The following is a 23,752-nucleotide window of genomic DNA, read 5'->3' on the forward strand; positions in this document are numbered from 1 at the left end:
TGCAAGTCGTTTCGTCGACTACTTGTCTACCCCATGTTTCAAAAATTATCGACGCTGGGCAATGCTTTAACGCCCTGTGCTTTATTTTATTTTGCATTTGACAGTGCGGCAACTTTGCCGCTGCGTAACCAATTTGCGGCACTGAATTAGAATTGACCCCTCAGTCAACAGTTGTCCAACTTCTAATTTGCTAAGCTTACTAAATGAAAATGTTTTTTTTTTCATCTATCTTACAATTTGCAACAAGTAAGCGCAATTTTAACAACCCTCATTTGTTTTTACTTCGCTGACATCATAAATATTTTTCCGTTTTTTGTACGAAAATGTTAAAAAAAAATCGCCCTACAAAGACATCGCCATCGGCGCGCTCGCTTCGCAACGAGCCCGATCAAGCCCCACCAAAAATAGTCAAGACATCTCTCCCCATCAGCGACAAAGCCGCCAAGCGTGTTATCGCTCCCTTCGTTCGGATCATCCGTAAAGACCAAAAGCTACAAGAGGTCGAAGAATCTAAACAATTCAGCGCTTACCTCCGCAAGAAGCCGACTGTTTTAATACGAGATTTATCCTTTTTTCTTTCCGACAGCGTTGATTTGGTGTCGCTGATCCACCAAAGTGTCGACGTGTTAAAAAATGCAACGAAAGCTGCTGGAGTTACTTTGTACATGATGGATCCGTCCTCCAATGAGATTTACCAGAGTCAGAAAACTCCGGTGAAAAATCGCTATAAGATTAAGTGGAAGATCAAGCTTAACACGACGGTTGCTGCTTATGCTGCTTATAAGAAAGAGTATGTTATTATCGACGATATTATGAAAGATCAGAGATTTCCTGAAGGAGTCGGTTACGACAGCAACACTGTGAAGGCGGTGTTGTGCATTCCTGTGGTGACTCCTGATGGCGAATGCTTCGCCGTCATCGAGTTATATAAACTGTTGTTTGACACGGTCTTCTCAGGGGATGATCTTCGAATTGCGCTAATTGTTACGGGGTGGATGGGGGCGGCTATCCACCAGAACGCCAAGAGATTAGCCATGCAACGACAACAAGAACTCAACGATTATCTTTTGGATTTAACGAAATGTTACTTCGGGGAGCCCGTGGTCATGGAGAAAATGATCAACGAAATGGTGGTAAGCTATACTAGAATCCAATCTCCAGAGAACCCACAGGAACATGCTAATCCCTCCAGAAATTCGTCAAAGCAACCCTAAACGCCGAGCGATGTTCCATGTTCGTCATCGACCAAAGCAGCGGCGACGACATGTTCACCGACTTCTACGACGACGTCCAAGGAGACGCCGACGCCCCTTACCGAAAACCCCAAAAAATTCGCTTAACCAAAGACCGCGGCATCGCCACGTTAGTCGCAAAAACCGGCATCACTGTCAACGTCAAAGACGCTTATAACGACCCAAGATTCGGCAAAGAAATCGACCAGAAGACCGGGTTTATCACCCGTTCTATTCTTTGTATGCCCATCATGGGTCCTGAGGGTCTCCTAGGGGTCCTCCAAGTCGTGAATAAGAGAAACGGAGGGCATTTTAGCGCGAGCGATGAGAAACTCTTCACCACTTTCTGTGAATACTGCGCGTTGACTCTTCGATACACGAAAATGCAGCAACAGCTGAAAGCTGCGGTAAGGAAGGACTTTCGTCGTCTTTGTTAGAGTGGTTGTTTCAGAAAAATTTAAATGTTGTTTTCTCGAGGATTCTTCAGCTGCAGATGGAGCCGTGCGTCCATGATATACTAACTGTGCAAGAACACAAGCGGGTTCAACTTCCGATGGGCTTCAACCAGTAAGTTCGTTTTCGTACGCGCTCTTTGAATTATTTCTTTTTAGACTGAGTTGGTACATCAGTAGTGATGACCAGAACAAAATGCCGCAGTACTGCCTTTACATGTTTGTTCAAATCATTGGAGCTAAGGACATTGATTTGAATATCACCATTCGCTACATTCTTTCCATTCGAAAATTCTACCGTAGGATAGCGTACCATAACTTCGAGCACGCTTTCAATGTCTGTCATTGCATCTTCGTAATGCTAAAAACGTTGAAAAATCAATTTTCAACCATTGAAGTAAGTCCGCTTGTCTTAAGAAGTCATGTTAATTGGGTCCCCAGATGAAGGCTATGATTCTGGCAGCTTTAAGCCATGACGTTGATCATCCCGGCTTCACTAGCAACTTCTTAGAGTTGACCAACGACGACTTGGCCTACTTATACGAAACTTCGATTCTTGAAAACCACCATTTTTACGTCGCTATGTTGCTTCTTGACCATTTCAAGATCTTCCGGAATATGAGCAGTGAAAACTACGCGCGGCTGCGTGAAGAAATGAGAAACGCAATCATAGCAACAGATTTACAAATGTATTTTATTAATAGAACCAGATTGGAAACAATATTGAAGTCTGAAGTTTTCTCTTGGAGCAAACAAGAGCATCGACGTCTTCTAAAAGCACTGATGATGTCAACGGCTGATCTCTCTGGGAATTGTAAACCGTTCTTGGTTTCGAAGACTAACGCCAGCAATCTTTACGGGGAGTTCTATAGGCAAGGGGACCTTGAAAAGGAACTGGGGTTGTGTCCTTTGTCTCTCATGGATAGAGACAAGTCGCATTCCGTTCCTGAAGACCAAGTGAGTTTCATGAAGATCATCGTCATCCCGTGTCTTAAACTGGTCAAACAATTCGTGCCTTGCACTGAAGTTCTTCACGTAGAAGCGAAGTTGCTGTTGAGGACTTGGCAGGAGTTTATTGATATTCGGGGGAAGCGGTGTTGGCGACAGGATGATTCTTTTGTAGAGAAACTCTTTGTTTATTAAATAGAATCTAGTTTACCAGTTTTTCTGTCAGTTGCTAGCTTCGTGTCATTTGTGTTTTTCCTCCGGCAATGCATAACAGTTCCTACGTGCTGGAGTCGTCCCACTCTAAAAGCAAACTATTCAGTTATTTCCTCGACAAATCCCCGAGTATTGTCCTCCGCGAACTCTCTTCATTCCTCACCGACAGCGTCGATCTTCCTCTACTTCTCAACGAAACTTGCGACGTCCTGAAGAACGTCACCAAAGCCAATGGTGTTACTTTGTACATGGTCGACTCCAACACCGACGAAATCTACCTAACTCGAAAAAAGTACGAAGAGGAAGAAATCCGATGGAAAATCAAAGAAGGAACAATAATCGCCGCGTTTGTTGCCACCAGAAAAGAATACATAATGTTAGATACCTACGCTGAAGATGAAAGATTTCCCATGGGAATGGCGCGCAAAGGTCTGAGTATTTAAAGTGAACTCCTCTGTTATTTTCTTGTAGGAGAATCAGTTAGATCCGTGCTTTGCGTGCCGGTGGTAACTCCAGATGGCGAATGCCTCGCAGTCATCGAGTTGTACAAAAAGCAACAGAACTCCTTCTCGAAAGACGACCTCAAGATCACCATCGTAGTTACAGGATGGATGGGAGCCGCCATCCACCAAAACCAACAAAGAGTCGCATTGAAAAAACAACAAAAAATGAACGAGTACCTCCTGGATCTCACCAAGAACTACTTCACCGACACCGTCGTCATGGAGAAAATGATCTCCAGTGTTGTAGTAAGTAAGTTATTGCAGACCAACTAACTCTCTCCAGCGCTTTGCTAAAGAAACCCTCGATGCCGAACGCGGCTCCTTCTTTATAATCGACCAAGAAAACGAAGAATTCGTCGCCGATCTCTTCGACGAAGGCATCGATGAGAAAGACACCCGACTCCATAAGAAAAATGCGAAAATTCATTTTAACAAAGAGCGAGGAATCGCTGGTCTAGTGGCAAAAACTGGCAAATCTGTTAATATCAAAGACGCGTATCGAGACGCTAGATTTAATAAAGACGTTGATCAGAGGACTGGGTTTGTCACGAAAACCATGCTCTGCATGCCCATCATGGGCGTGGGCGGCATCCTCGGAGTCATCCAAGTGGTGAATAAGAAGCACGGGGGGTTTTTCACGTCAGCGGATGAGAATCTGTTTAAAACCTTCTCGGTTTATTGCGCTCTGGCTCTTCATTACACCAAAGTCAACCAAGAGATGAATCAAATGGTTTGTTTCTACCACTTCTTCGGTTAATAAAGTCGATTTGTAGATGCACGTCTGTAACGTGTCGTTGAAGCTGTTGCGTCTTCAGATCAGGCCGTGCGTCCATGATATTGATAATTTTATACAACATCCGGATACGAAGATTCCTTATGATTTCCACCAGTACGTGTTCGGTGGTTTTCAACACTTTTAAGGAGTTGTTTGCAGGTTCAGTTGGTACATTCCGTTGAATAATTTCCATCAAATGCCCAAATTGGTTCTTTGCATGATCCTCCAAGTAGTGCAGGTGTCGGAGCTTAATATTAAAAATACAATGCAGTTCATCTTGTCGGCAAGAAAACTGTACAGAAACAACCCTTACCACAACTTCGAGCACGCTTTCAACGTGTGTCACTGCATGCATGCGATCTTGAGGAGGAACTTAAAGAAGTTTTCCGTGATTGAAGTACGATTTTTAACGCTTAAACGGATTTAACTCGACTTTTTAGCTGAAAGCTCTCATTGTCGCCGCTCTTGGGCACGATTTGGACCACGGCGGCTTAACTAACAACTTCCTCCAACTAATAAACGACGATATGGCTCTCCTGTATGAAGAATCATTCTTAGAAAACCATCACTATCGCGTCTGTATGACCATCCTCAATGACTGTCCGGTTTATAGCAACTTATCAGAAAGCACCTTCAAAACAATCTCCAGAGAAATAAAAGAAGCGATTTTAGCCACTGATTTGGCTCTGTATTTCAAAGTCAGGGTGAAATTAACGCAGATTTGCAACGATGGGGTTTTGGATTGGGGTAACATGACCCACAGGGGCTGCATTAAGGCGATAATGATGACAAGTTGTGATTTGTCGGGGCAGTGTAAACCCTACGGGGTTGCGAATCGCATCACTGATAATCTTTATCGTGAGTTTTATATCCAAGGTGATATGGAGAAGAAAATGGGGTTGCATCCCTTATCACTTATGGATAGAGAAAAGACTCATACCATTCCTCAGGATCAAGTGAATTTCCTGAACTTTGTGGTGATACCATGCGTGGAGTTGCTGAAGGTTGTTTTGCCCAACACTGAAGAACTCTACTTGCTAGCTTGGTGAGTCAGGAATTTTAGATTTTGTTTGAATCAAGTTTTTCAGTGCGTTACGAGACATTTGGTTGGATGTGATAGAGAAAAAAAATATGGAAGAAGCGAGAGCGGAAAAGTGATATAAATAAATTTATTTGAGTAAATACAACTGACATAATCTATACATAAAGCCTAATATTTCACAATATATAGCATGGAATCAAAACACTTCCAGCTCACTTATTCCTAAATTCATTTAATTTTAATGTAGGCTTCATCTTAAAAAACTACCAATCATAACATATACAATCATACATACATAAAGTTCTTGATGAAGGAAAAAAAGATTAATAAAGTACTTAACTTTAATTTAAAACGTGAAAATCGCAGCAGCAGTACAGAGATAACCAAAGGATGGAATTTAACAGTCATCCACAAAATGTTGCTTTACGTATTGCGGATCTTTCCGGGGACGTAGTTTTTGTCGATGTGAGGCTCTTGCAAAAACATGTGTAGACAGCGCTCGTTTTGGGCTAGGGGATGTCCGGCTATTCTGAAAGAGAAAAATATAAATTAGGCTAAGCCTCGTTGAAATAACCAACTGCGGAGAAGTAGCCAACTTTCTCGCTCGTTTAATAATATACTATTTGGGGAGTAATGATATAGCCATTTTTGTAGCCGTTTTTGTCACAAGTACCTAAAATACAATTTCTGCGGACTAGTCGTTGCTGCTTACGGACGAGAATCCGCAAAAACCTATTAGGTACATACGTTTTACAAACAATATTTTTTACTCTTACTATCGATAATTACTTTTCCTACGACCCCACATGAAAGTGGCATTTTCCACATTGTTAAATGACTCCGAAAGTTGATGTTTTCGTACATCCATTTTGGTAAGGTAAAAGTCACTAGTATGACATGAATATATCTGCACAGATCTGTCAAAACTTTTGAATTTTTGTCTAAAAAACGTGGACGATTCACTGTAAAACAACATGTATAATGATTTTCTGACAAATCAGTTTTGACAAGTCTGTGCGGATATATTCATATCACACTAGTGACTTTTACTTTCGTAAATGGATGTACGAAAACATCAACTATTTAACTATGTGAAATACGTCACTTTTATAAGCGGTTGTAGAAAAAATACATTCAGAATAGATAAGAAATGAACTATTCGAAACTTATGGTTTCTTCCTGATGAAAGGTCGTAGGAAAAATAGTGTACATAACTCGCCGGAAAGTGTCTTTTTGGCCTCATGAATTGTAAACGTCAAATTAACATTCAATTGACATCTTCGGAAACACTAGATTTACAAGCGCCCTGGACGTTTACACACGCCGTGCTGTAAAAATTGCCCAAATCGTCTGCTCTTCACATGCGTTTATAAATTAAAATCACTTTACCATAATGAAGATTGATCACCAAAGTGGAATCTACCTCAATTATTATCTCAATTAAGACAATATTTCTATTTTTAAAGTAATATTAAAACGTTTTTTATACAGCGCCATCTTGTGTACTTTTTGTGCACCAACTACAAAATTGACAGAATTGACAGATGATGAAATTTACAAATGTCAGATGTGACAGTTCTCATAAATTTTGAAAAATCCAATTATTTAAATTAAAATTTTTCGGCCAAAAAGTTTAATACAACTCTTGTGCGTTAACCATTTTACAGCGCTCAATCATTAAAGCACTCCGGCTACGCCGTCGTGCTTCAAACTGATTTCGCGCTGTAAAATGTAAGTTACCACACGCGACTGTAAATAACTATTCTTGCACTCGTGTAGTATCTGCACTTGGTCACTTTCCGCACTTGTTATGTAAATATCTATTTGCGGATCAGTCGTTGGTGCTTGCAGACGAGATGTAGCCGTGTTACAAACAATGTTTTCATTCTTACTAGATAATTACTTATTTTACTGTTAAGGTGGATCTCGTGTTGACGAGTTGGCTGTAGTTATTACTTGTTCTTTAATTTAGCAATCATCAACGGTCGGTCCCACACATTCGAATATAATCGTTTGATAAGGAAACGCCCCTCGGAGATTAATTCCACGGATTTTTTCTAGTGAATTGCCTTCTGCTTATGTTTTATCTATGCAGATGTATTGACTCTTGTGGTCACATTTTTTTTCATTGTAATCATCTAATTTAATAGTTTTGACCTTCCACTCGTCAAACTTCCGTGATTTATTCGAAAACGTAACCATATCTCAATTATGTAAAACTGGATAAATTCAAACATTGATAACATTCGCTGATTAATCAACAAAACCGTCATGATTAAACTATTATTTCTTAAGTGCTTAAACCTCTCCAAACAATAGTGACCTTAAACTGACCCTTGTCCCAAACTTACTTATTAATGAATACTTCCAGCCCTTTCCTTCTCTCTTCAATAAAATCTTCCTCGAAAATCCCATCGTCTCCCCTAAATGGCAACTGTCTCTTCCACGCCTTCCCTGGCAAAGGTGGCACAACAATTTTACTATCCCTCTCCAATTCGTTCCTTAACCATTCAAAATCGCTGTACCTCCGCCTCACGCTGGATTCCTTAACTTTAAAAACAGGCAAGTTTGTCTAAAACGTACTTTTTTACACATTTGACAGTTAGGGGGTGTCACTACTCACTCTCATTTTCACTTCGTAATCTGTGAAGCGTTTTTTACCTACGCCAATGGTAGTGACGGGATTCACTACATCGATCTCGAGGAAATTCGCGGGGGCTGCATATGCATCGTCCAACGTTTGCTTTTTTACATTCAAACGCCGTGTTGCTTCCACCGTTGCGTCTGATTCGGCCATCATTCTAAATGAGCGCGGAAATTACATAAAATACAGGAAAAGAGAGAATGGAGGCTCAGGTTGCACAGGCACGAGGATTTTTCACGATTTTAGTGAGAATTTTTGAGAATTATGCGATTCTTGATTAGACGGCCACAACAAATCACTGACAGAAACGTCAAATTTTTCAAAGGGAGAACGTCGGTATTACAGATGGCTACTCACCCGAGATTCTCCTGTGTGAACTTAGCCTCGTACCCTAAAGAATCACCGCCACCATGAAGACCGGCACACATCGCCACAAATGTTACAAAAGAATGTATTGTTGGTTGCATATAATAAAATATAATTGCAGCAAGAAGAGTTCACACTAAATGCATTTTTTATAAATTAAAACGCCCCTCTTAGATAACTATGGTTTTGCAATATTTTTATTTCTGTTTTTATTAGAGCCACAGATTAAGACTCAATTATCGAAGTTTCGTAATCACTTAATCACTTCATTTCAATCAGTTTAGTGTTGCGACGGATGTGAAGTGAAATTGTGTCGTTTCAGATTTACATTGAAAAATAAGTGCTAAATAATACATCCAGCTGTGTGCAACGGACTCAAGTGGTAGGGATTTAGAGACCAAATAGTGTAAAGAGCTAATTTCACTTAGTCTACCGACCAATGGGGAAACTACGTACTCAGCGGGATATTTAAATTCAAAAATGCCCGTCATTCAATCAGTCTATTTAAAATAAAGCGTACAAACTAAAATGAACTCAAATGTTGTTTCAAATGGTCAATAAGTAAAGCCTCGTTTATAAACCGCTGCTTGCATTCATCACATTGAAAGTCTTTACCCACTTTTTTGTTCAAATGTGTAACCATATGTCGCCTCAGAGACGTTTTCCTCGTGAACTTCTTGTTGCAGACTTCACACGTGTTCTCTTTGATTCCTTGATGCCCCTTTTTGTGACTTTTCAGCGAGCTGGTGTACGAAAACGTCTTGAAACAAATATCACAAGTGTACGCAGGTCGATACAAATGCATTTTTTCGTGCAACCGCAGACTACTCAAATGAAGCATTTTTTTGGGGCAAAATTTACACTGAAATTCGGGGTTGAGACTGTGGGATTTGAGGTGGCGTTTTAAGAGACTTGGGGACGAAAATCCTCGATTGCACAGGGTGCATTTGTAGGGGAAAACTCCAGTGTGCTTTTGAAGATGCACGCTGAGGTTGTAGCGATTCATGAACTTTTTGCCGCAGTGGTGACAACTGTAGTTTTTTATTCCTGAATGCACAGCCATGTGCCTTGTGAGGTGACTTTGGTAAGGAAAAGATTTGTTACATTGGTCACACTGATGTGTTTTAGTTTCGGGATTTTTTTCAGTGGTGTCGTGATTTTGAGGCACACGTTTTGGTACCCTTGCAGAGTTCTTTTTGGCTGTATGCCGGCCAATTTTCTCTTTATTTTCATCCATTGTAACGTCTTTTAGCAAAAATGAGTTTTCTGGCTCCTCATCACTCAATTCTCCCTCATTTTCCAGTTCTTCGCCTATCACAACTTCATGGGCCACAGGACTATCGATAAAAAAATAATCCTCCGTCTTAATGGGGGCTGTCGTTTGTTGCTTTAAAAATTTACGCAACCTAGCATCAGTAGCCTCACAGACTGTTCGGAAAATGTAAGCGACATCGAGATAAAACAAACATTGATTACAAATCATTTTTGGGAGCTCATCGCCTTCAGAAAGCTGCAAAATGGGGCTTAAAAACGAGAAAATTGATAAAGACCCTCACTTTTATTGACGCGCAATATTTGATTTTCTCCGTTAGATTTTTCTTGAAAATTGAGTTGAGACGCTGCTTGCCCAAACAAACACGACAAGTGTCTTCAGTTATGTGCATTTTAACATCGAAAGAACACCGGAAATCTTAGGTTATGTTGTGATGACAGTTGAGGTTATGTTGCCACAGTGCAAAAATAACATTTAACAGCCTCTTGTGCAACTTTTATTGGGAATAAATTAACTCGGAGTGTTTATTGTTTGGTTTATCGTGTGACTGTGAAAATGTAAGTGTGCTTAAATTAAGACCGGTTTATTGAAAATTAACATAACCTTACTTTTTTCGTTGTTTTAAAACTGAAAATTTCGCTCAAATTGTGTTATTTAAGGAGAAGCGGTGCTTGTTTCGTGCGCCCAGTGACATATTTTGTGTCGTTTGTGGGGAAAATATTGATATTTGGGCTTACGAAAGTATATCTGTGTCATAACCTCACTTTTTTTGCTAGAAAAAAAATTCTATTATTTATACAACGGCTCGTTTTTTGTCTTTTTGCAGCCCCCTTGCCTTCAAAATGATGCGATATACAGAAGAAAACGAGCACTTAGTGGATAAGTCCCCGTGCTCAGGAGTCCGCGCCGATCTTAAATACTGTCTCCTCGAAAGCGACTGCTGCAGACTCGTACGTATGTGAGCCCCTTTTTATTCTCCTCTAATTAGAAGTTTGCAGGAAAAGAAGACTCCAAAAGAGTGCCTCCGGTCCAACAACGTCCCCACTGAATGTCAGGCGCTCAGAACGACGTTCTTTGAATGCAAACGATCATTGGTACTGAAAATATTTATTATTGTATAAATATATTTACATTTTGTTTACAGCTAGACAATCGACAAAGATTTCGAGGACGGAAAGGGTATTAACGAGGTAACAAATAAAGTAGTTGATAAAGTTGTCTTGAGCATTGCATATATTTAAATAAATTTCTCTTTAATATTGCTGGTTTTCAAGCGGAACTAAGGAAGACACTTTTGGTGAAGCTTCATGGCCTCACCCGACTTAAGAAAAGCGTGGTGAATTTTGTACCAAAACGTGGTGGCGGGATCTCAGTGGGCTGCGGGCGTCGCCTACGCCGCCTCGATAACTTAACATAAACAATGATAATACACAAGATTTAATACTTTTTGTAGCTATAGTCAAATTCCAACTGTGATATGATCAGGAAATTAAGTTTTGTACTTTCCTCTGTTTGATTATCACTTTTCCGCTTATAGTAAATGATTAGAAAGTGTTCTACCTATATACAACATTTGATTGTTTTTTGTTTAATAAAATGTAAATAGGCACGTCTGCAAGAAGCTCAAACTTGCAATCTAATCATAACATCGTCTCTTCAAGCAATTCCTACGAAACAGAGTGGGCGACTGGGTAATTCCCTGAACTCCCAAACCTTTCACTTCGAAGTCGCCCACTTTAAAAATGATGTGTGAAAGATATGTAACATTAGAACGTTTGTATTGGTCTGTAAATGCCCGTGTACCCCGTCAGTCGCGCCCTGAGCGCTGGTAAAATCAGCGCACAAACTGTGACATCACTCAATAAGTTGCAGCATTCACAAATCAAAATGTACATTTTGTCGCCTTTAGGACTCAGAGATTTATGTAAAGAGATCCTCCGAAGACCCGCGGCTGATGGTAAATATCGGTAGATCATTCTTGCCCCCGTCCAATACAACCAATTCCGTTCGAATTTCTCGCGATCATCGCCTTCGAACACCTTGTATACTGACACCATGTAGCCAGTGGTCGAAGTCTGAGTTTTGGTGAGAGACACTCCAATTTCGTGGACTGGGGGGCGACAGATCGACGCCACTTCTGTAAACTTGGTGCTTTTGAACAGTACAAGTTTTATGAGCCTACCTGTATATAAATCGAGGGTGTGGGCCGCGGTGTACCTCAAATGTCGCGGATCAAACTTGGTCAAACTGGCAGTGCGAATATTATTGTAAAACATCACAGGATTTGTTTGTGAGGTGTTTATCACATAGTACGATATAAACGGGAATTCGGCTGCAAAAATCTGATATACAGAGTGTCCCAATTTTTTTCTACCAACCGTTGCGTTCCATATTGGCTAAAAGCATCCCCGTCACTGCAGTTTTCGCCTGCGAAACTTCGCTGAGAAGCTCGCCAGCGGTCACTCGCTGTTTAAATAAAGGTTGAACCAAAGGCGACTCCAGAACGGGGTCTATGGGCTCCAGGGGGCTCATTAAGTGGCATAAGACACATAATTTGGGATCAGGCACCTGAAAGCGATGGAAACTTTTTTTAATTAACTTCGTAATTAAATTCCAACAAGTCCTAAGTTACCAACTTTTTCCATTTAACGTTAAAATTTAGAGAAGCGGACTTGAGAATCAATCGGGAATCTCCAATAGCGCGTGTCCGTGGAATTGTTATTTATGTCGTAAAATTGTTAACACATGGTCGTAAAGCAGACGCGAAATCAATAGGAAATAACGTGACAATTTCAGGGAATAATGCTTCGAGGGCGGTAATAAATACTTCTTAGTAGTGGAATAAACGTAAATATTTGAATGGATATTTCAGCCGATGTATTCGCAGAAGGTAAATATTTAACTGGGAATAAATCGGGTTTATAAATATGCTTCTTATTCCCGATGAATAAACAATTTGGTTATTTTTTTCGTACCTCCATCACATGTAGATTCCCCTGGTTTTTCTTCTCCAGAGAATTACCATTAGAGGGGGGTTTCTGCAAAAAGACCCATAATAACTCACCGATGCACAGTGGTCCCGATGGCAAATCTAGCTGGACAAAAATCAAAAATCGAGTTTGTTTATTTGAATTTCTGAATAACGAATATTGTTCTAAAATCTTGTCGATTAATGTGCGTATATCAGTTTTGTTTTTATCAGAATTGCATCTACAGCCAGCAAAACCTTGAATTGCAATTTCAGCCAAATTATCGGGACTCTACTTGCAAGCCTATTTTTTCAAAGTGTCTTTGAATTTTGCGAATTTGTGACATTGATCATTCAACTGAGATTACATATTTACATAAAAACCCATTTTTCCCGGAATATGCTTTAGAAAAAAATAATATTGCTTTCTGAAGTTTCCTTTCTAAGTTTGAAATAAACATCGAATTTAACTAGAGTTTTAAAATTTGTTTCAAGATAGTTTAGTCGGAAATTATGTAGTTCTGGTTAATTAAAGAACCATTAAAGATTACGCATTCGAAAAATCTCAACCATATACAGGCGGTTGCAAATAAAATGAATACAAGCTCGTATCCTCGTCAATTATTGTTTTTTTTCTTCAAAATTTTCAATGAAAATCAGCGTGAATGATGAAAATACAGTTGAGGGCATTAAACCACATACAAATAAAACAAATATTCACAACAAAAGTAGACAAATTAATAATGAAACTGCTGATCGAATTTAAAATTTTAAAAAGGAAAAAATAGCTAAATTTGAATTTTGGACTAAAATTTAGTCTAAAAATCTAAAATATTATTTTAAGCAACTTTTCTTAATAATATCTATTGATATTTTCAACGTGAAGCAAAATATTGAAAAACGGCCCCACTATTATTAATAGATTCACTGTAAAAAGTTTCATGAATGTGGTAAATTTTAAAATTCATTTCCAAAAATTGCCGAAATTTTGTTGAGTAATGATTTGTGTCCAGCTAGATTTGCGATTGGGACCACTGTGCCATGGTACTTCATGGGTGTATACCTACTGGCAAAGGTACTCCAGCTGGAAGAAACCTATCCAAGCTGTGAACCGGAATAATGAAACAATCTCTTTCCACTCCGGACAAGGTTTTGGCCGCCTCCGACACGCAGTCTTTGCCGTAGTTGAAGCTCACCTGAAAAATTGACATATTTCAACGCCTATTCACAACCGTTTTTTTATATTTTAAATTTCCATCATAGGTAGGCCATGCTTTTCAACGTATGTCGGCTTCTTGTCCGAAAACCGTCCCATCTGTTAAATTATTCAGTTTTGATACGTCAAAACTGCCGCAGTGGTGTTAGTTACGACATGAATGTGCAGTCAAAGCCAACCGCGACTGGGATTTGATGGACGACAAGATATTTGTTAATGCATAAAGTTGGTCTGGGAAGCCAATCGTTTTATTGATTTCCGGCGATCATAAAAGTTATTAAATACAAATAAATAAAACTGACGCCACTATAGAATGCATTTTTTTACGATTTCTTACTTGTCTCGTGGGGGTGGTTTTGGTGGGCGACGGCGTCGTAGGCCATTTCATCATGGACACCGAGGGAGTTCGAACGACCAAAGGTTGCGGAAGGTCCGACTCCGTCATCGCAGGAGATATCGCAGACGACTGCAGCGGTGGCAGAGGATCCCCGCCCGCTCCAGTCATAGGACCGCAACGCGGTTCTGCAAACGGATTCATACGGAACAAAATCAAATAAATGGACCGAGAATAGGACACATCGCGCACATGCATAACTATTTCATATTATTTCGAAGGGTTAGTAGAGATGACCGTGCAAAAAATACAAATCGTGACGCGATTTTTACATTGTAGGGCGCGATGGGGTGGAAAAGCGCCAGTGTTAACGGTTGAGTGGTTAGTTTGGTGCGTGGACTTGAGTTTCCTGCAAAGTGGAGCGGAGGTAAAACGGTTATGCAGTTCGAAAGGGGATCAAGGTTTCGGGAGTACGAAAAATGGGAATCTTCGACTCGCAGCGAGTTTTTGGGATCAAATTGAGTTTTTTTGGGGGTATTTATAGGCGGGGTCGATAATAACACAGTAAATCAAGATCTTCCTGTGTAAATATAAAATATGCGCCTTTATTTTGTGATTTGCGCTCCATCAAACGAAACGGATTTTCAACAGCTTAGCCCTGATATTTATTTTTTCTGTTTACATTTTTCACTAATTAACCGACCTTCAGCTCGTAGCTTCACGTTTTCGCCAATAACCTCTCATGCCTAAATTTAAATGACGCTTCACGAAGATATTTCCGTCCCAACCAAAGTTTTTATATCGCGACTTTCAGTGAAAAATTATCACACGTCTCCGCAATTTATTACCAAAATTCTACAACTACACTGCGAAACTCGATCTGAATTTAGTAATTGTTTTGGGGGGATAAAAAACTTACTCAAAATTTGAGTTTGGCTAAAAATGTTTCCAACACCGGCCAACCAGACGCGTGTCAATATGTACCGTCTATTGCAGAAAATAGAGGAGCTACTGATTCAATCCACCTGCAATGCTTGCCAACACTCTTTCAGTTGTTCAAGGGCGCATTTTTTAGGCTTAAAGTGGTTTCATCAAAAATTAAAGTGGGCTCAAGTCGGGAAGGTTTCGCGGCCGGAAGGAGACAATGGTCAAGGATTTCAATGTTTCGTTGTTTGGCGGGGTAAAAATAAAAGTCCTCCCACGTTAGAGACTTGTTTTTCAGAGGAAAAAAAATGGAGAAGGTTTGATTAATTGAGTTTTTTACGACAGCGCACAGAGGTGCCGATGGTAAATCTAGCTGGACAAAAATCTTGATTTTTATATTATTTATTTGATTTCTGAATAATGTATATTGTTCTAAAATCTTTAAACTGTCCATTAATGTGCGTATATCAGTTTTGTTTGAAATAAACAGAGTTTAGCTAGAGGCGGTTGCAATTAAAATGAATACAAGCTCATATCATCGTCAATTTTTGTTTATTTCAAAATTTCCAGTGAAAATTAACGCGGATGATGAAAATTCAGTTGGGGGGGATTGAACCGCATAAAAATAAAAAACATATTCACAACAAAAGTAGACAAATTAATAATGAAACTGCTGATCGAATTTAAAATTTTAAAAGGAAAATAAAAGCTAAATGTGAATTTTGGACTAAAATTTGGTCTAAAAACCTAAAATATTATTCTAAGCAACTTTTCTTAATAATATCTATTGATTTTTTCAACGTAAGTTTCAAAATTCATCTCCAAAAATTGCCGAAATTTTGTTGAGTAATGATTTTTGTTCAGCTAAATTTGCGATCAGGACCACTGCAGCGTCTCTGAAATTTATTTTGTGTTGGTAGGACTGACTGTTGAATCAATAGAGTTTGTGAAACTACAATGAGAGATCTTGGCGTGTTTTGTGAATGTCACAATAGCCACAACTCATTTTGTTCCCGTCTAAAAATATTTTTTTTCTCCCACGTGCGAGTGTTTTGACTAAAAATAAATTTTTGGGTTTGGAGGGATTGGATCGCATTTGCATTTTCGAAATATTACATCAATTTCTGTCTATATCCGCTGTTATTAACAGTCCAAGCTGCCTATAAAAATTATGCCCTAAAAACAAGCGTCTATCCCGATCTGACCTTAAGACAACCCTGCGTTCCCTTCGCTTTACCTATGGAGGTTCCTGCGAAAGACACATGAATTAAAACACGCTGCACAGTGTTGTTGGCAGGGTTGCACTCCCTAAATGGTTAGAGTTCAGAAACAATTCCTACCGTCGAGATCATCCCCTTGAGCATAACTTCCTCTTGGAGGGTTGAAAAACAAATGCGTCCGATAATGGTGTTCTTCGATGGGGGTGTAACCGCCTTCTCGACTCGATCTTTTGCTCGTATGTCTACTGGCGCAACTTTTCGCCGCTTTGCTAGAAAGGCCACTTTTTTGCTCCCGAAAGTTCTTCCTGAACATCAGATTCATGGCGATGGTGTTTTTAGAGCACCCTAAAGAAAGAAGCAAATGTCAAGGGTGGTTTTTGACAGGCGCAAATGAAGATGATGATGGAGAGAGATCGATTTTACCTTTGGAAATTGAATGTGTGGTGTAATAAAGGCCTCATTAAGGTGATTCGGTGGTTGCGTCCTTTTAATTTGCATAAAACAAAAGTTGTCGACACTATGCACTATTAATATCCACGGTCACGGCGTCGCGACGCTCTACCGACGCTGCGGTTATGCTGAAGAGTTGAGTCCGGCGAAACGACTCGGACGAATCCATCTATTTATAAAGGTGCGCGGAAATATTACTCACACGAGGTAGGTCAGTGGTGCGAGCACCTGAGGGGGGCACAAAGACACCCAATACCGACCTGGATTTTCTGGGCGAAAAAACACTATTTCGATTTTATTTTTACTCGGCGGGCATTTCACTACAAAATAACGCCTAATAGCTCTTCCAGGCGCCTGTAAAAATACTAATCAATATTTTAGCCGTTTAATAAACGATCACGCTACTGGGATATGAAGTAATTTGATTACAGACGTTTGTAAACTAAACTGTTAAAATGGAAATTAATTTGCTCCTTCTTTCACTTTATCACAAAACTCTCTGGTTTTTACGCATCGTAAAAATAAAAGCGTATATTTTGTGATATCAGCAAGCCATAATTTGTTTGCTCGAAAACTGTCAAATCTCTCAAAAATCAAGTTGCGGTGGTGTAACTTTTTCTCAAAGCCAACTACGTTTTTTTTCTTCGCTGTTCCTCGCCCGTAATTTAATAATACAAAAATCGATACTGTTCGCCCTAATTCAACCACTGCACGCACTTCCTTGCTAAATCATTAATTTAATTAATTCACTGGGTCATCTCGTTGGTTTGACGGCAGATTTGTAAAGTGCCGTTGTTGGTATTTAGGACACTGTTTTTGGGTAAGAACAGAAGGCGGCTTTGAACTGTTTATTTGAAAATAAGGAAAAATATGTAACATAAAAATCGTCCTAACGTAGCAATATTTAACTCTAAAACGGGTATGATAAACAATCACTAGATAAATAATTTTAGTCACATTTATTTCAAATTTAAACATCTAATAATTTCACATTGTAACCGATGACATTTTGTCTTACCTATAAATAAAATAAATAAAACCGGTCAATAATAAAAAATGACGAGGCTGACGAAAAAGTGTCTATTTGGTTATACACTGGAAAATCCTAACTATTTAAATGTAAAACCTACAATAGAGGACATGATGATGACGAACAAAACTAATGATTGTTGAATGACGAAAACAAGGGGATACAATACTAGAGTTAAGTGCACAGATGTATGTTGGATCACAAAGTATGAAACATGAAACTCTGAGTGTATCTAAGTCTGTGTATCCCCTAAACTAACACCGAAAGAACGACTTAATAAGTACAATTTCATACTTTGTGAATAACGAGAACGACTCAACTAGACATGTAGCACAGAAGTTTGAAACAGTATAGAGGATGCTTGGTGTTGCACCTTCCAAACAAATATATTACAAAAATTTACACAATTATATTAATTTATAAATATTTATTATTAATTAAAGTTGTTGTCTTGTAAATTAAATAACGATTAAGTTTTTCACTTTAGTGGCCCGGCAGCCAAGCAAAAAGTTCAAGATGTTGAAATTGTAGATAATGGGCCGGGATGAAACAATGGAAAGCTGAAATGCAAACTGCTCTACTCTTCATTTTGAGGTCATCATGGTCACGAACTCTGCAAAGAAAATGTATTTTAATTGCGTTTATCCCCAACGACGTATAATCAACATCCCGACGGAATTTACAACAGTGTTGGGTGCACTACATTGTCAGTGGATCAAGTTAGTGGCTGTTACCGAAGGCAGTTTTTATTAAAGAACCAACTTTAAAATCTCCACTCTTTATAGCGTACTATAAAACTGGCAATATCTTTCATAGTTTCTCCCGACATTTACGCGACACCATAAAAATTTGCCTTTTAAATTCAGCATAGATCACTTCCAAGTTCGTTAAAAAGGAAGTCAACAGGTGGTGGCTCTTTACTAAAAAACACGCCTCTATTACGTCCAATGTTTGCAGACTTTAGGTAACGATTCTATATTAGCGAACTTGATGGAAAATATTACAGCATGAATGGGGAATTTTCCCAAGTGACACACATTCATGATCGTCATTTTTATCACTTTGGAAAACCGCCATCGATTAGTTTTCGTTAATAGTCACATCTACAAGGTGCTTATAAATGTTTCTAGCATCAAGGGTGGAATTCCTGCCATGCACATTTTGCCGCTTTGTTTTTATAGTGAAGATAACTTTGTTTGACCACACCTAAAAGTCTTTATTTTTTAATTTTTTAAACCATAACTAAAGCAGTTTTTTTTCAAAATTAACTTTGCTCTACGATTGAGGTTAACTACAAATGTCAGTTGAAAAATCTACGCCCACATTTGTAATAAGCGGCACACTTCTTTGACATTTCGTAGCCGCCCTTGATGCTAGAAACATTTATAAACACCTTGTACTACGAACAAAAAATGCAGTCGACGTATTTGGAAATGTGCTTGATGCTGACGTAACGACAGTTCCAGGACAGCACAGGCAGTAATTCCGGTTGTTTTTCCAAACAAAATCGAAACAACCACCGTACAGTGGTTCCGCTGGCAAATCTAGCTGGACAAAAATCAAAAATCAAGTTTGTTTAATTGAATTTCCACATAAAAATAAAAAAAAATATCCACAACAAAAGTAGACAAATTAGTAATGAAACTGCCGATCGAATTTAAAATTTTAGAAAGGAAAAAAAGCAAAATTTGAATTTTGAACTAAAATTTGGTCTAAAAATCTAAAATATTATTCTAAGTAACTTTTCTTAATAATTTCTATTGATGTTTTCAACGTGAAGCAAAATATTGAAAAACGGCTCCATTAAAAAAATCGCAGTAGGCTGTACTTATTATTTACAATGTTGCAAGCGTTATTAATAGATTCGCCTTAAAAAGTTTGATGAATGTGGTAAATTTAAAAATTCATCTCCAAAAATTGCCGAAATTTTGTTGAGTAATGAGTTTTGTTCTGCTAGATTTGCGATCGAGACCACTGTGCACCGGCTTGCTTTGGAACAGACGGCACTTGGAAAACGTTGTAACCATAAAAAGCGAATAGACATCATATCCAAAGAGTGCTAGACAGTGACAGGGTAGAAACAAGAACATAACATGCCACTAAGCACATTCCCAAAGCAAGACTACAACTGACCAGCTCGAAGCATGTGTGGCTGAGTACCGATTGAAAACTATGAGAGCTAGAGCTCGGAAATCTGCAAAGGAACACTACCAGTCATACCTTCCTGGTCTAGAACACATGTTCAAAAACAAAATCAACAAAACCAAAGAGCTATACATTCGCTAGAGAGTGATGAAAGACGACCCGAAGATGATTCCCAACTAAACCCCAAGACACAAAACTACTCTTTTTACCTTCGTAATTGACCTGGCCGTCGCCATCGATGTCGGCTTCTCTGATCATTTCGTCAACTTCTTCGTCGGTCAACTTTTCACCGAGGTTGGTCATTACGTGGCGCAACTCGGCTGCTGAAATGAAACCATTGCCGTCCTTATCAAATACTCGGAATGCCTCGCGAATTTCTTCTTCACTATCGGTGTCCTTCATTTTACGGGCCATCATCGTTAGGAACTCGGGAAAATCGATTGTACCGTTACCTGCAAAAAACAACACCATTTTAAGTGCATGAAAGATAATCAAGTTCTCTGGGAAAGTCATACTGACTACTGACTGACTGTCAGTTTTTTGCTGCTCAATTTATTTCAGGCTTCGGAACAGAATAGCAATGTTTTGATGCGAATAAAATTTAGAAGCCCGGAAACTGACGCAGTTGTAACAGTTAGAAAGGGTTGAACCCCAAATGTTTAATTCATACAACCCTAAAATTTAAAAATCGAATGCTCAGATGGTATTGACTTCAGTAGCACAAAAGAATGACAGTTGCCAAAACTGCTCTTTAAACTATGGTAAAAAAAGCCGGAATCACTCTTAAAAAAAACACGAAGAACAGAACCTGTTGCACCAACGCAAAAAATGAATTTTCCAGGCGAGTGTCTAAGGTCGTTCGATGTAATTAACGCTTCGAATTATTTTACGGTATTATAACGGAAATATTCGTTATCTTCGAGATCCAATTGTTATCTTGAACCCACAAGAAAACCTTGAAGTAACATAAATTACATTAAATGAGAGTTGTATTTTTAGTGTGATTCACTATTGACTCATTACATAGTCAAAAAATGACTCCACAACTATAAAAACAACATGTTGCCAAAACAAAAATTCACAATTGAAGGGTGTTTTACCGCCATGTTTATCTAAAGAAATATTTGAAAATCAAGCAACATTCCGTCTCTCTAATTGGATCCTCTATGTGTCCCCCGAGATCCCACGTGGATCAATCAAGAAAATTTATGGTCTTTTTGGGATAACAAGCAGTGGTGCCAACTTAGAAACGCACAGGAAGCTTCCAACCGCAAATTATCGCGTTACATAATCGCAAACGATGTTTGTTGTTTTAAGCTGGTTTATTCATGGCCCATTTGATCTGTGTATACTTTGATTGTTCTTGGAGTAAACAAAGCCGTTAAGAAAAAAGTTTGTTATAAACAAACCCCTAAATCAGGAATTCCCTAGGTCAATGAGAGTAGTTAGAATTCATAGCGTTGTCCGGGTTTATGGACTTACCAAGTGCGAACTGTGAATGAATAATAAATAAGTATTTCGCAAATGATCCTAGGGTGGCGTTGCATTATTACAATGAAGATGAGATAAGATTACTAATTGATGACGTTATTGATTTTTCGGGGTCACGTGTTTGTTTAAAAATCCGTTGAGTGTCACTCGTTGCCAACTGTTGCAAGTTTTTTTTTTAATTAAGAGCCGTCACATCGATGACGCACCAAGAGGTGATAAGCACCGGGATTAGTACTATCAGTGTATAGAACAATGCAGTAAATTATCGGTTTATTATCGATACGAAAATAGCGCCAACACTTACACTTTGGCTATAACGATAACTGTTATCATCTGCCAATTACATCACATCGCCTTTTTCTTGTGAAAATAAATCTTTGCGTTGCGACAACAATCAAACAGATGGTCGCACCGTTTTTTTCGGTTGGTAGCACAAAAAAAAGGACGATCGGAACTCACCATCGGCGTCTACTTCATTGATCATGTCTTGGAGCTCTGCCTCTGTAGGGTTTTGTCCCAATGATCTCATTACAGTTCCCAATTCTTTGGTGGTGATTGTGCCATCACCATCTTTGTCGAACAACGAGAAGGCCTCTTTGAACTCTGCGATTTGCTCCTCAGTGAGTTGGTCAGCCTAAAAGAACACACTGTAGGTTTGATCGATGGCGTCCGAAATAGCATTTTAATTTTGGCAATACAACGTCCGCATTGCGGTAAAGTAATTTACCGGTTTACGGAAACTGCATTTGACAGGTATATACAAAACCTAGAACCGTAAATATCCCGCTGAAAATGGATCATCCGTTCGAAAAGAGGGTTTAATTGGGGTAAATAGAGTCAGGGGCGGCTTACCATGGCTGTATTTGCACAAAAAGGGCACTAAACAAAATTCGGTCACACAACGGAGTCACTCGCAACTGTTTCTGTCAGAGTGCACCAGCCAACTGTCTGCGTCTGTGTCTTTTCTCGTTTTGTTTAGGATGGGAGGGTGGAGGGGGCTGCCGCCAAAGCGCAATGGTGCGGCTACGACACAACCGAGTAATATTCCTACGCCGCTGCACCGCCCCTAAAGAGCCCCAACTTCTTCCCAAAAACTACCCAAAAACCTTTAAACCAGCTCGAACTCCCCGATTTTTCAAACCGAAAGCATCAAGTTGGCCCAGTACCCGGCACTAGTTTTTTTGGCGGAGGATCCGCCACGTTTGAATGTCGGGCGCGGCTTGTTTACAACGTACGAAAATGCGATTGTGCGTTCTGATTGGTCGATATGTACCTGCAATGCGTCAAGCGGCGAGCGAAAGCACGCGGCGGCGGCTGAAGTTACGGCGTGGTGCGGCAGTGTTGCGACGGAGGCGCAAAAAGGCGGAAACGCCCCCAAGTGGATGGATGCAACAAATGATGTGGTGCTAGTTCGGGGTCGTTGTTGCGTGATGATTTTTTTTTTGTTGACTTTTAAGGGTTGGTACTGCTTGCAACGCAAATTAGTCGTAGTAGGCTGGGAGATTTTCTATTTTTCAAAGACACACCCCCGCTCACTTTGATTATATCGGGGGTGAAAAGTTGGGTATGTTTGTTATTGTTTTGTTGGTAATGGATGAAAAAGTGTAAACATACACCTACGAGAAATGGGAGGGTAGATTAATTTTTAAACCGGATTTGTAAAAATAAATTCGCAACTCACCAACTCATTATTTAAATAGATACATTTTCTAATTCTAAAAAGGAAATATCAGGAAATCCTAATTAACAAAAATTAAGAAAAATGACTCATATCAATGCGATTAATTTTTCGTATCTTTTGCGTATTCTTCGTTTTTTATATGTATTATCTTCAAACCTTAAATGGATTTCTTATGTCACATCAAATTTTATTGGTAATTCTTCAGTGGTCTCGAATGTTTCCGTTCTCGAAATTCACTGGGATATCGACGAAACGACACAAAGAATATTTTCTCTGTTACTACATATCGTTTTAATATCAACAAAAAATATTCCCATCGTGCTCGTAATAAATAATAGTGCAAATGACTAAAAATGCACGATGCACTTTCAGTCAAATTACGACATTTACAACGCTTAAATTTCCTAAACGTTGTCTTAGTTATACGCTAATTCAATAGACAAAATTACAGGAAACAAGTGTCGGTGCTTTCGTGTTTAATTACACGAACATTGTAATTTCCTTCATTTGCACCACAAGTCTTTGGCCATATTTTTGACTATTTATTTTCTAAGCTGAGTTACGTAATCGAATAAAATAATTGTTATCTGATTTTATTACTAACGACTTCATCTTTTTTTTTGTTCTATTCCACGAAAATTTTGTAGATTAAGCACATTATATTGACGTAAAACCCAAAGATAAGATGAAAATTTTAAGAAATTTTCCAATTACTGGCAAGTGCACCACGATAACAGTGCCTATCAATGAATGGATTAAAATAAGTCGTTGTTTTTCACGACAGGAATTACAGTTGTTTGGATTAGTGGATATAAAATTGTCACATCAAAGGTAGCCGTCAAAAA

At 39.0% G+C, this 23,752-nt stretch overlaps 7 protein-coding genes across 10 annotated transcripts; 3 read left to right on the forward strand and 4 right to left on the reverse strand.

The window, feature by feature from the left end:
* Positions 1 to 323: 323 nt before the first annotated feature.
* Positions 324 to 2,827, forward strand: LOC148173315 (cAMP and cAMP-inhibited cGMP 3',5'-cyclic phosphodiesterase 10A-like). Its single transcript, XM_088039867.1, has 5 exons — positions 324 to 1,133; positions 1,193 to 1,639; positions 1,684 to 1,799; positions 1,844 to 2,081; positions 2,126 to 2,827. The coding sequence occupies exons 1-5, from the start codon at positions 324 to 326 to the stop codon at positions 2,825 to 2,827; spliced, it is 2,313 nt and encodes a 770-aa protein (XP_087895993.1).
* A 68-nt stretch (positions 2,828 to 2,895) lies between these two features.
* On the forward strand, positions 2,896 to 5,281 carry LOC148173316 (cAMP and cAMP-inhibited cGMP 3',5'-cyclic phosphodiesterase 10A-like). Its single transcript, XM_088039868.1, has 7 exons — positions 2,896 to 3,274; positions 3,317 to 3,594; positions 3,632 to 4,078; positions 4,122 to 4,237; positions 4,283 to 4,520; positions 4,564 to 5,168; positions 5,212 to 5,281. Exons 1-7 carry the CDS (start codon positions 2,896 to 2,898, stop codon positions 5,279 to 5,281), a joined length of 2,133 nt encoding a protein of 710 aa, XP_087895994.1.
* Snx3 (sorting nexin 3) lies at positions 5,277 to 8,169 on the reverse strand. Its single transcript, XM_088038580.1, has 3 exons — positions 7,789 to 8,169; positions 7,517 to 7,737; positions 5,277 to 5,694 (listed from the first exon to the last, which is right to left on the reverse strand). Exons 1-3 carry the CDS (start codon positions 7,963 to 7,965, stop codon positions 5,589 to 5,591), a joined length of 504 nt encoding a protein of 167 aa, XP_087894706.1. The 5' UTR covers positions 7,966 to 8,169; the 3' UTR covers positions 5,277 to 5,588.
* Positions 8,170 to 8,656: 487 nt separating this feature from the next.
* LOC148173318 (uncharacterized) lies at positions 8,657 to 9,839 on the reverse strand. Its single transcript, XM_088038603.1, has 2 exons — positions 9,732 to 9,839; positions 8,657 to 9,685 (listed from the first exon to the last, which is right to left on the reverse strand). The coding sequence occupies exons 1-2, from the start codon at positions 9,837 to 9,839 to the stop codon at positions 8,699 to 8,701; spliced, it is 1,095 nt and encodes a 364-aa protein (XP_087894729.1). The 3' UTR covers positions 8,657 to 8,698.
* A 73-nt stretch (positions 9,840 to 9,912) lies between these two features.
* LOC148173319 (cytochrome c oxidase assembly factor 5) lies at positions 9,913 to 10,811 on the forward strand. 2 transcript variants are annotated; one of them, XM_088038605.1, is made up of 5 exons: positions 9,913 to 10,005; positions 10,275 to 10,398; positions 10,447 to 10,542; positions 10,593 to 10,638; positions 10,723 to 10,811. In XM_088038605.1, the coding sequence occupies exons 2-4, from the start codon at positions 10,291 to 10,293 to the stop codon at positions 10,632 to 10,634; spliced, it is 246 nt and encodes an 81-aa protein (XP_087894731.1). In that variant the 5' UTR covers positions 9,913 to 10,005; positions 10,275 to 10,290; the 3' UTR covers positions 10,635 to 10,638; positions 10,723 to 10,811. The 2 variants fall into 2 exon arrangements, with proteins under 2 accessions (XP_087894731.1, XP_087894730.1); XM_088038604.1 differs by lacking the exon at positions 10,723 to 10,811 and having other exon boundaries at positions 10,593 to 10,707.
* Positions 10,540 to 16,741, reverse strand: LOC148173320 (uncharacterized). Of its 3 annotated transcripts, XM_088038600.1 has the most exons (9): positions 16,534 to 16,741; positions 16,231 to 16,455; positions 16,128 to 16,139; positions 13,970 to 14,154; positions 13,484 to 13,612; positions 12,424 to 12,486; positions 11,827 to 12,016; positions 11,631 to 11,780; positions 10,540 to 11,585 (listed from the first exon to the last, which is right to left on the reverse strand). In XM_088038600.1, exons 2-9 carry the CDS (start codon positions 16,430 to 16,432, stop codon positions 11,215 to 11,217), a joined length of 1,302 nt encoding a protein of 433 aa, XP_087894726.1. In that variant the 5' UTR covers positions 16,433 to 16,455; positions 16,534 to 16,741; the 3' UTR covers positions 10,540 to 11,214. The 3 variants fall into 3 exon arrangements, with proteins under 3 accessions (XP_087894726.1, XP_087894727.1, XP_087894728.1); XM_088038601.1 differs by lacking the exon at positions 16,128 to 16,139 and having other exon boundaries at positions 16,534 to 16,740; XM_088038602.1 differs by lacking the exons at positions 16,128 to 16,139; positions 16,231 to 16,455; positions 16,534 to 16,741 and adding an exon at positions 14,886 to 14,961.
* Positions 16,742 to 17,395: 654 nt separating this feature from the next.
* Positions 17,396 to 22,195, reverse strand: Cam (Calmodulin). Its single transcript, XM_088038442.1, has 4 exons — positions 22,079 to 22,195; positions 21,686 to 21,860; positions 19,945 to 20,187; positions 17,396 to 18,203 (listed from the first exon to the last, which is right to left on the reverse strand). The coding sequence occupies exons 1-4, from the start codon at positions 22,079 to 22,081 to the stop codon at positions 18,175 to 18,177; spliced, it is 450 nt and encodes a 149-aa protein (XP_087894568.1). The 5' UTR covers positions 22,082 to 22,195; the 3' UTR covers positions 17,396 to 18,174.
* Positions 22,196 to 23,752: the final 1,557 nt, after the last annotated feature.

Source organism: Gnatocerus cornutus, chromosome 6, assembly GCF_029298725.1.
Source record: "Gnatocerus cornutus isolate USDA-ARS CGAHR chromosome 6, icGnaCorn1.1, whole genome shotgun sequence".
NCBI classification, from domain to species: Eukaryota; Metazoa; Arthropoda; class Insecta; order Coleoptera; family Tenebrionidae; genus Gnatocerus; species Gnatocerus cornutus.

Bases quoted from the DNA above. Each gene is read 5' to 3' on its own strand.
- LOC148173315 (XM_088039867.1), top strand. From the start codon at position 324: ATGTTAAAAAAAAATCGCCCTACAAAGACATCGCCATCGGCGCGCTCG. The intron at 1,134-1,192 runs GTAAGCTATACT...TAATCCCTCCAG, and splicing joins AAATGATCAACGAAATGGTG to AAATTCGTCAAAGCAACCCT. The intron at 1,800-1,843 runs GTAAGTTCGTTT...ATTTCTTTTTAG, and splicing joins CTTCCGATGGGCTTCAACCA to ACTGAGTTGGTACATCAGTA.
- LOC148173319 (XM_088038605.1), top strand. From the start codon at position 10,291: ATGATGCGATATACAGAAGAAAACGAGCACTTAGTGGATAAGTCCCCG. The intron at 10,399-10,446 runs GTACGTATGTGA...AGAAGTTTGCAG, and splicing joins AAAGCGACTGCTGCAGACTC to GAAAAGAAGACTCCAAAAGA. The intron at 10,543-10,592 runs GTACTGAAAATA...TTTTGTTTACAG, and splicing joins TTGAATGCAAACGATCATTG to CTAGACAATCGACAAAGATT.
- Cam (XM_088038442.1), bottom strand. The intron at 20,188-21,685 runs GTGAGTTCCGAT...TGTTTTTTGCAG, and splicing joins CAATGAAGTAGACGCCGATG to GTAACGGTACAATCGATTTT. The intron at 18,204-19,944 runs GTAAAAAGAGTA...TTTTCTTTGCAG, and splicing joins CGGCCAGGTCAATTACGAAG to AGTTCGTGACCATGATGACC.
- LOC148173320 (XM_088038600.1), bottom strand. From the start codon at position 16,432: ATGAATCTGATGTTCAGGAAGAACTTTCGGGAGCAAAAAAGTGGCCTT. The intron at 12,017-12,423 runs GTACGAAAAAAA...CATCGCTTTCAG, and splicing joins GGAATCTACATGTGATGGAG to GTGCCTGATCCCAAATTATG. The intron at 11,781-11,826 runs GTTGGTAGAAAA...AGATTTTTGCAG, and splicing joins AGCCAATATGGAACGCAACG to CCGAATTCCCGTTTATATCG.
- LOC148173316 (XM_088039868.1), top strand. From the start codon at position 2,896: ATGCATAACAGTTCCTACGTGCTGGAGTCGTCCCACTCTAAAAGCAAA. The intron at 4,521-4,563 runs GTACGATTTTTA...TCGACTTTTTAG, and splicing joins AGAAGTTTTCCGTGATTGAA to CTGAAAGCTCTCATTGTCGC. The intron at 5,169-5,211 runs GTGAGTCAGGAA...CAAGTTTTTCAG, and splicing joins GAACTCTACTTGCTAGCTTG to TGCGTTACGAGACATTTGGT.
- LOC148173318 (XM_088038603.1), bottom strand. From the start codon at position 9,839: ATGCACATAACTGAAGACACTTGTCGTGTTTGTTTGGGCAAGCAGCGT. The intron at 9,686-9,731 runs GTGAGGGTCTTT...CCCATTTTGCAG, and splicing joins AATATTGCGCGTCAATAAAA to CTTTCTGAAGGCGATGAGCT.
- Snx3 (XM_088038580.1), bottom strand. From the start codon at position 7,965: ATGATGGCCGAATCAGACGCAACGGTGGAAGCAACACGGCGTTTGAAT. The intron at 7,738-7,788 runs GTGAGTAGTGAC...AGTACGTTTTAG, and splicing joins ATTACGAAGTGAAAATGAGA to ACAAACTTGCCTGTTTTTAA. The intron at 5,695-7,516 runs GTAAGTTTGGGA...TTTCTCTTTCAG, and splicing joins CTGGAAGTATTCATTAATAA to AATAGCCGGACATCCCCTAG.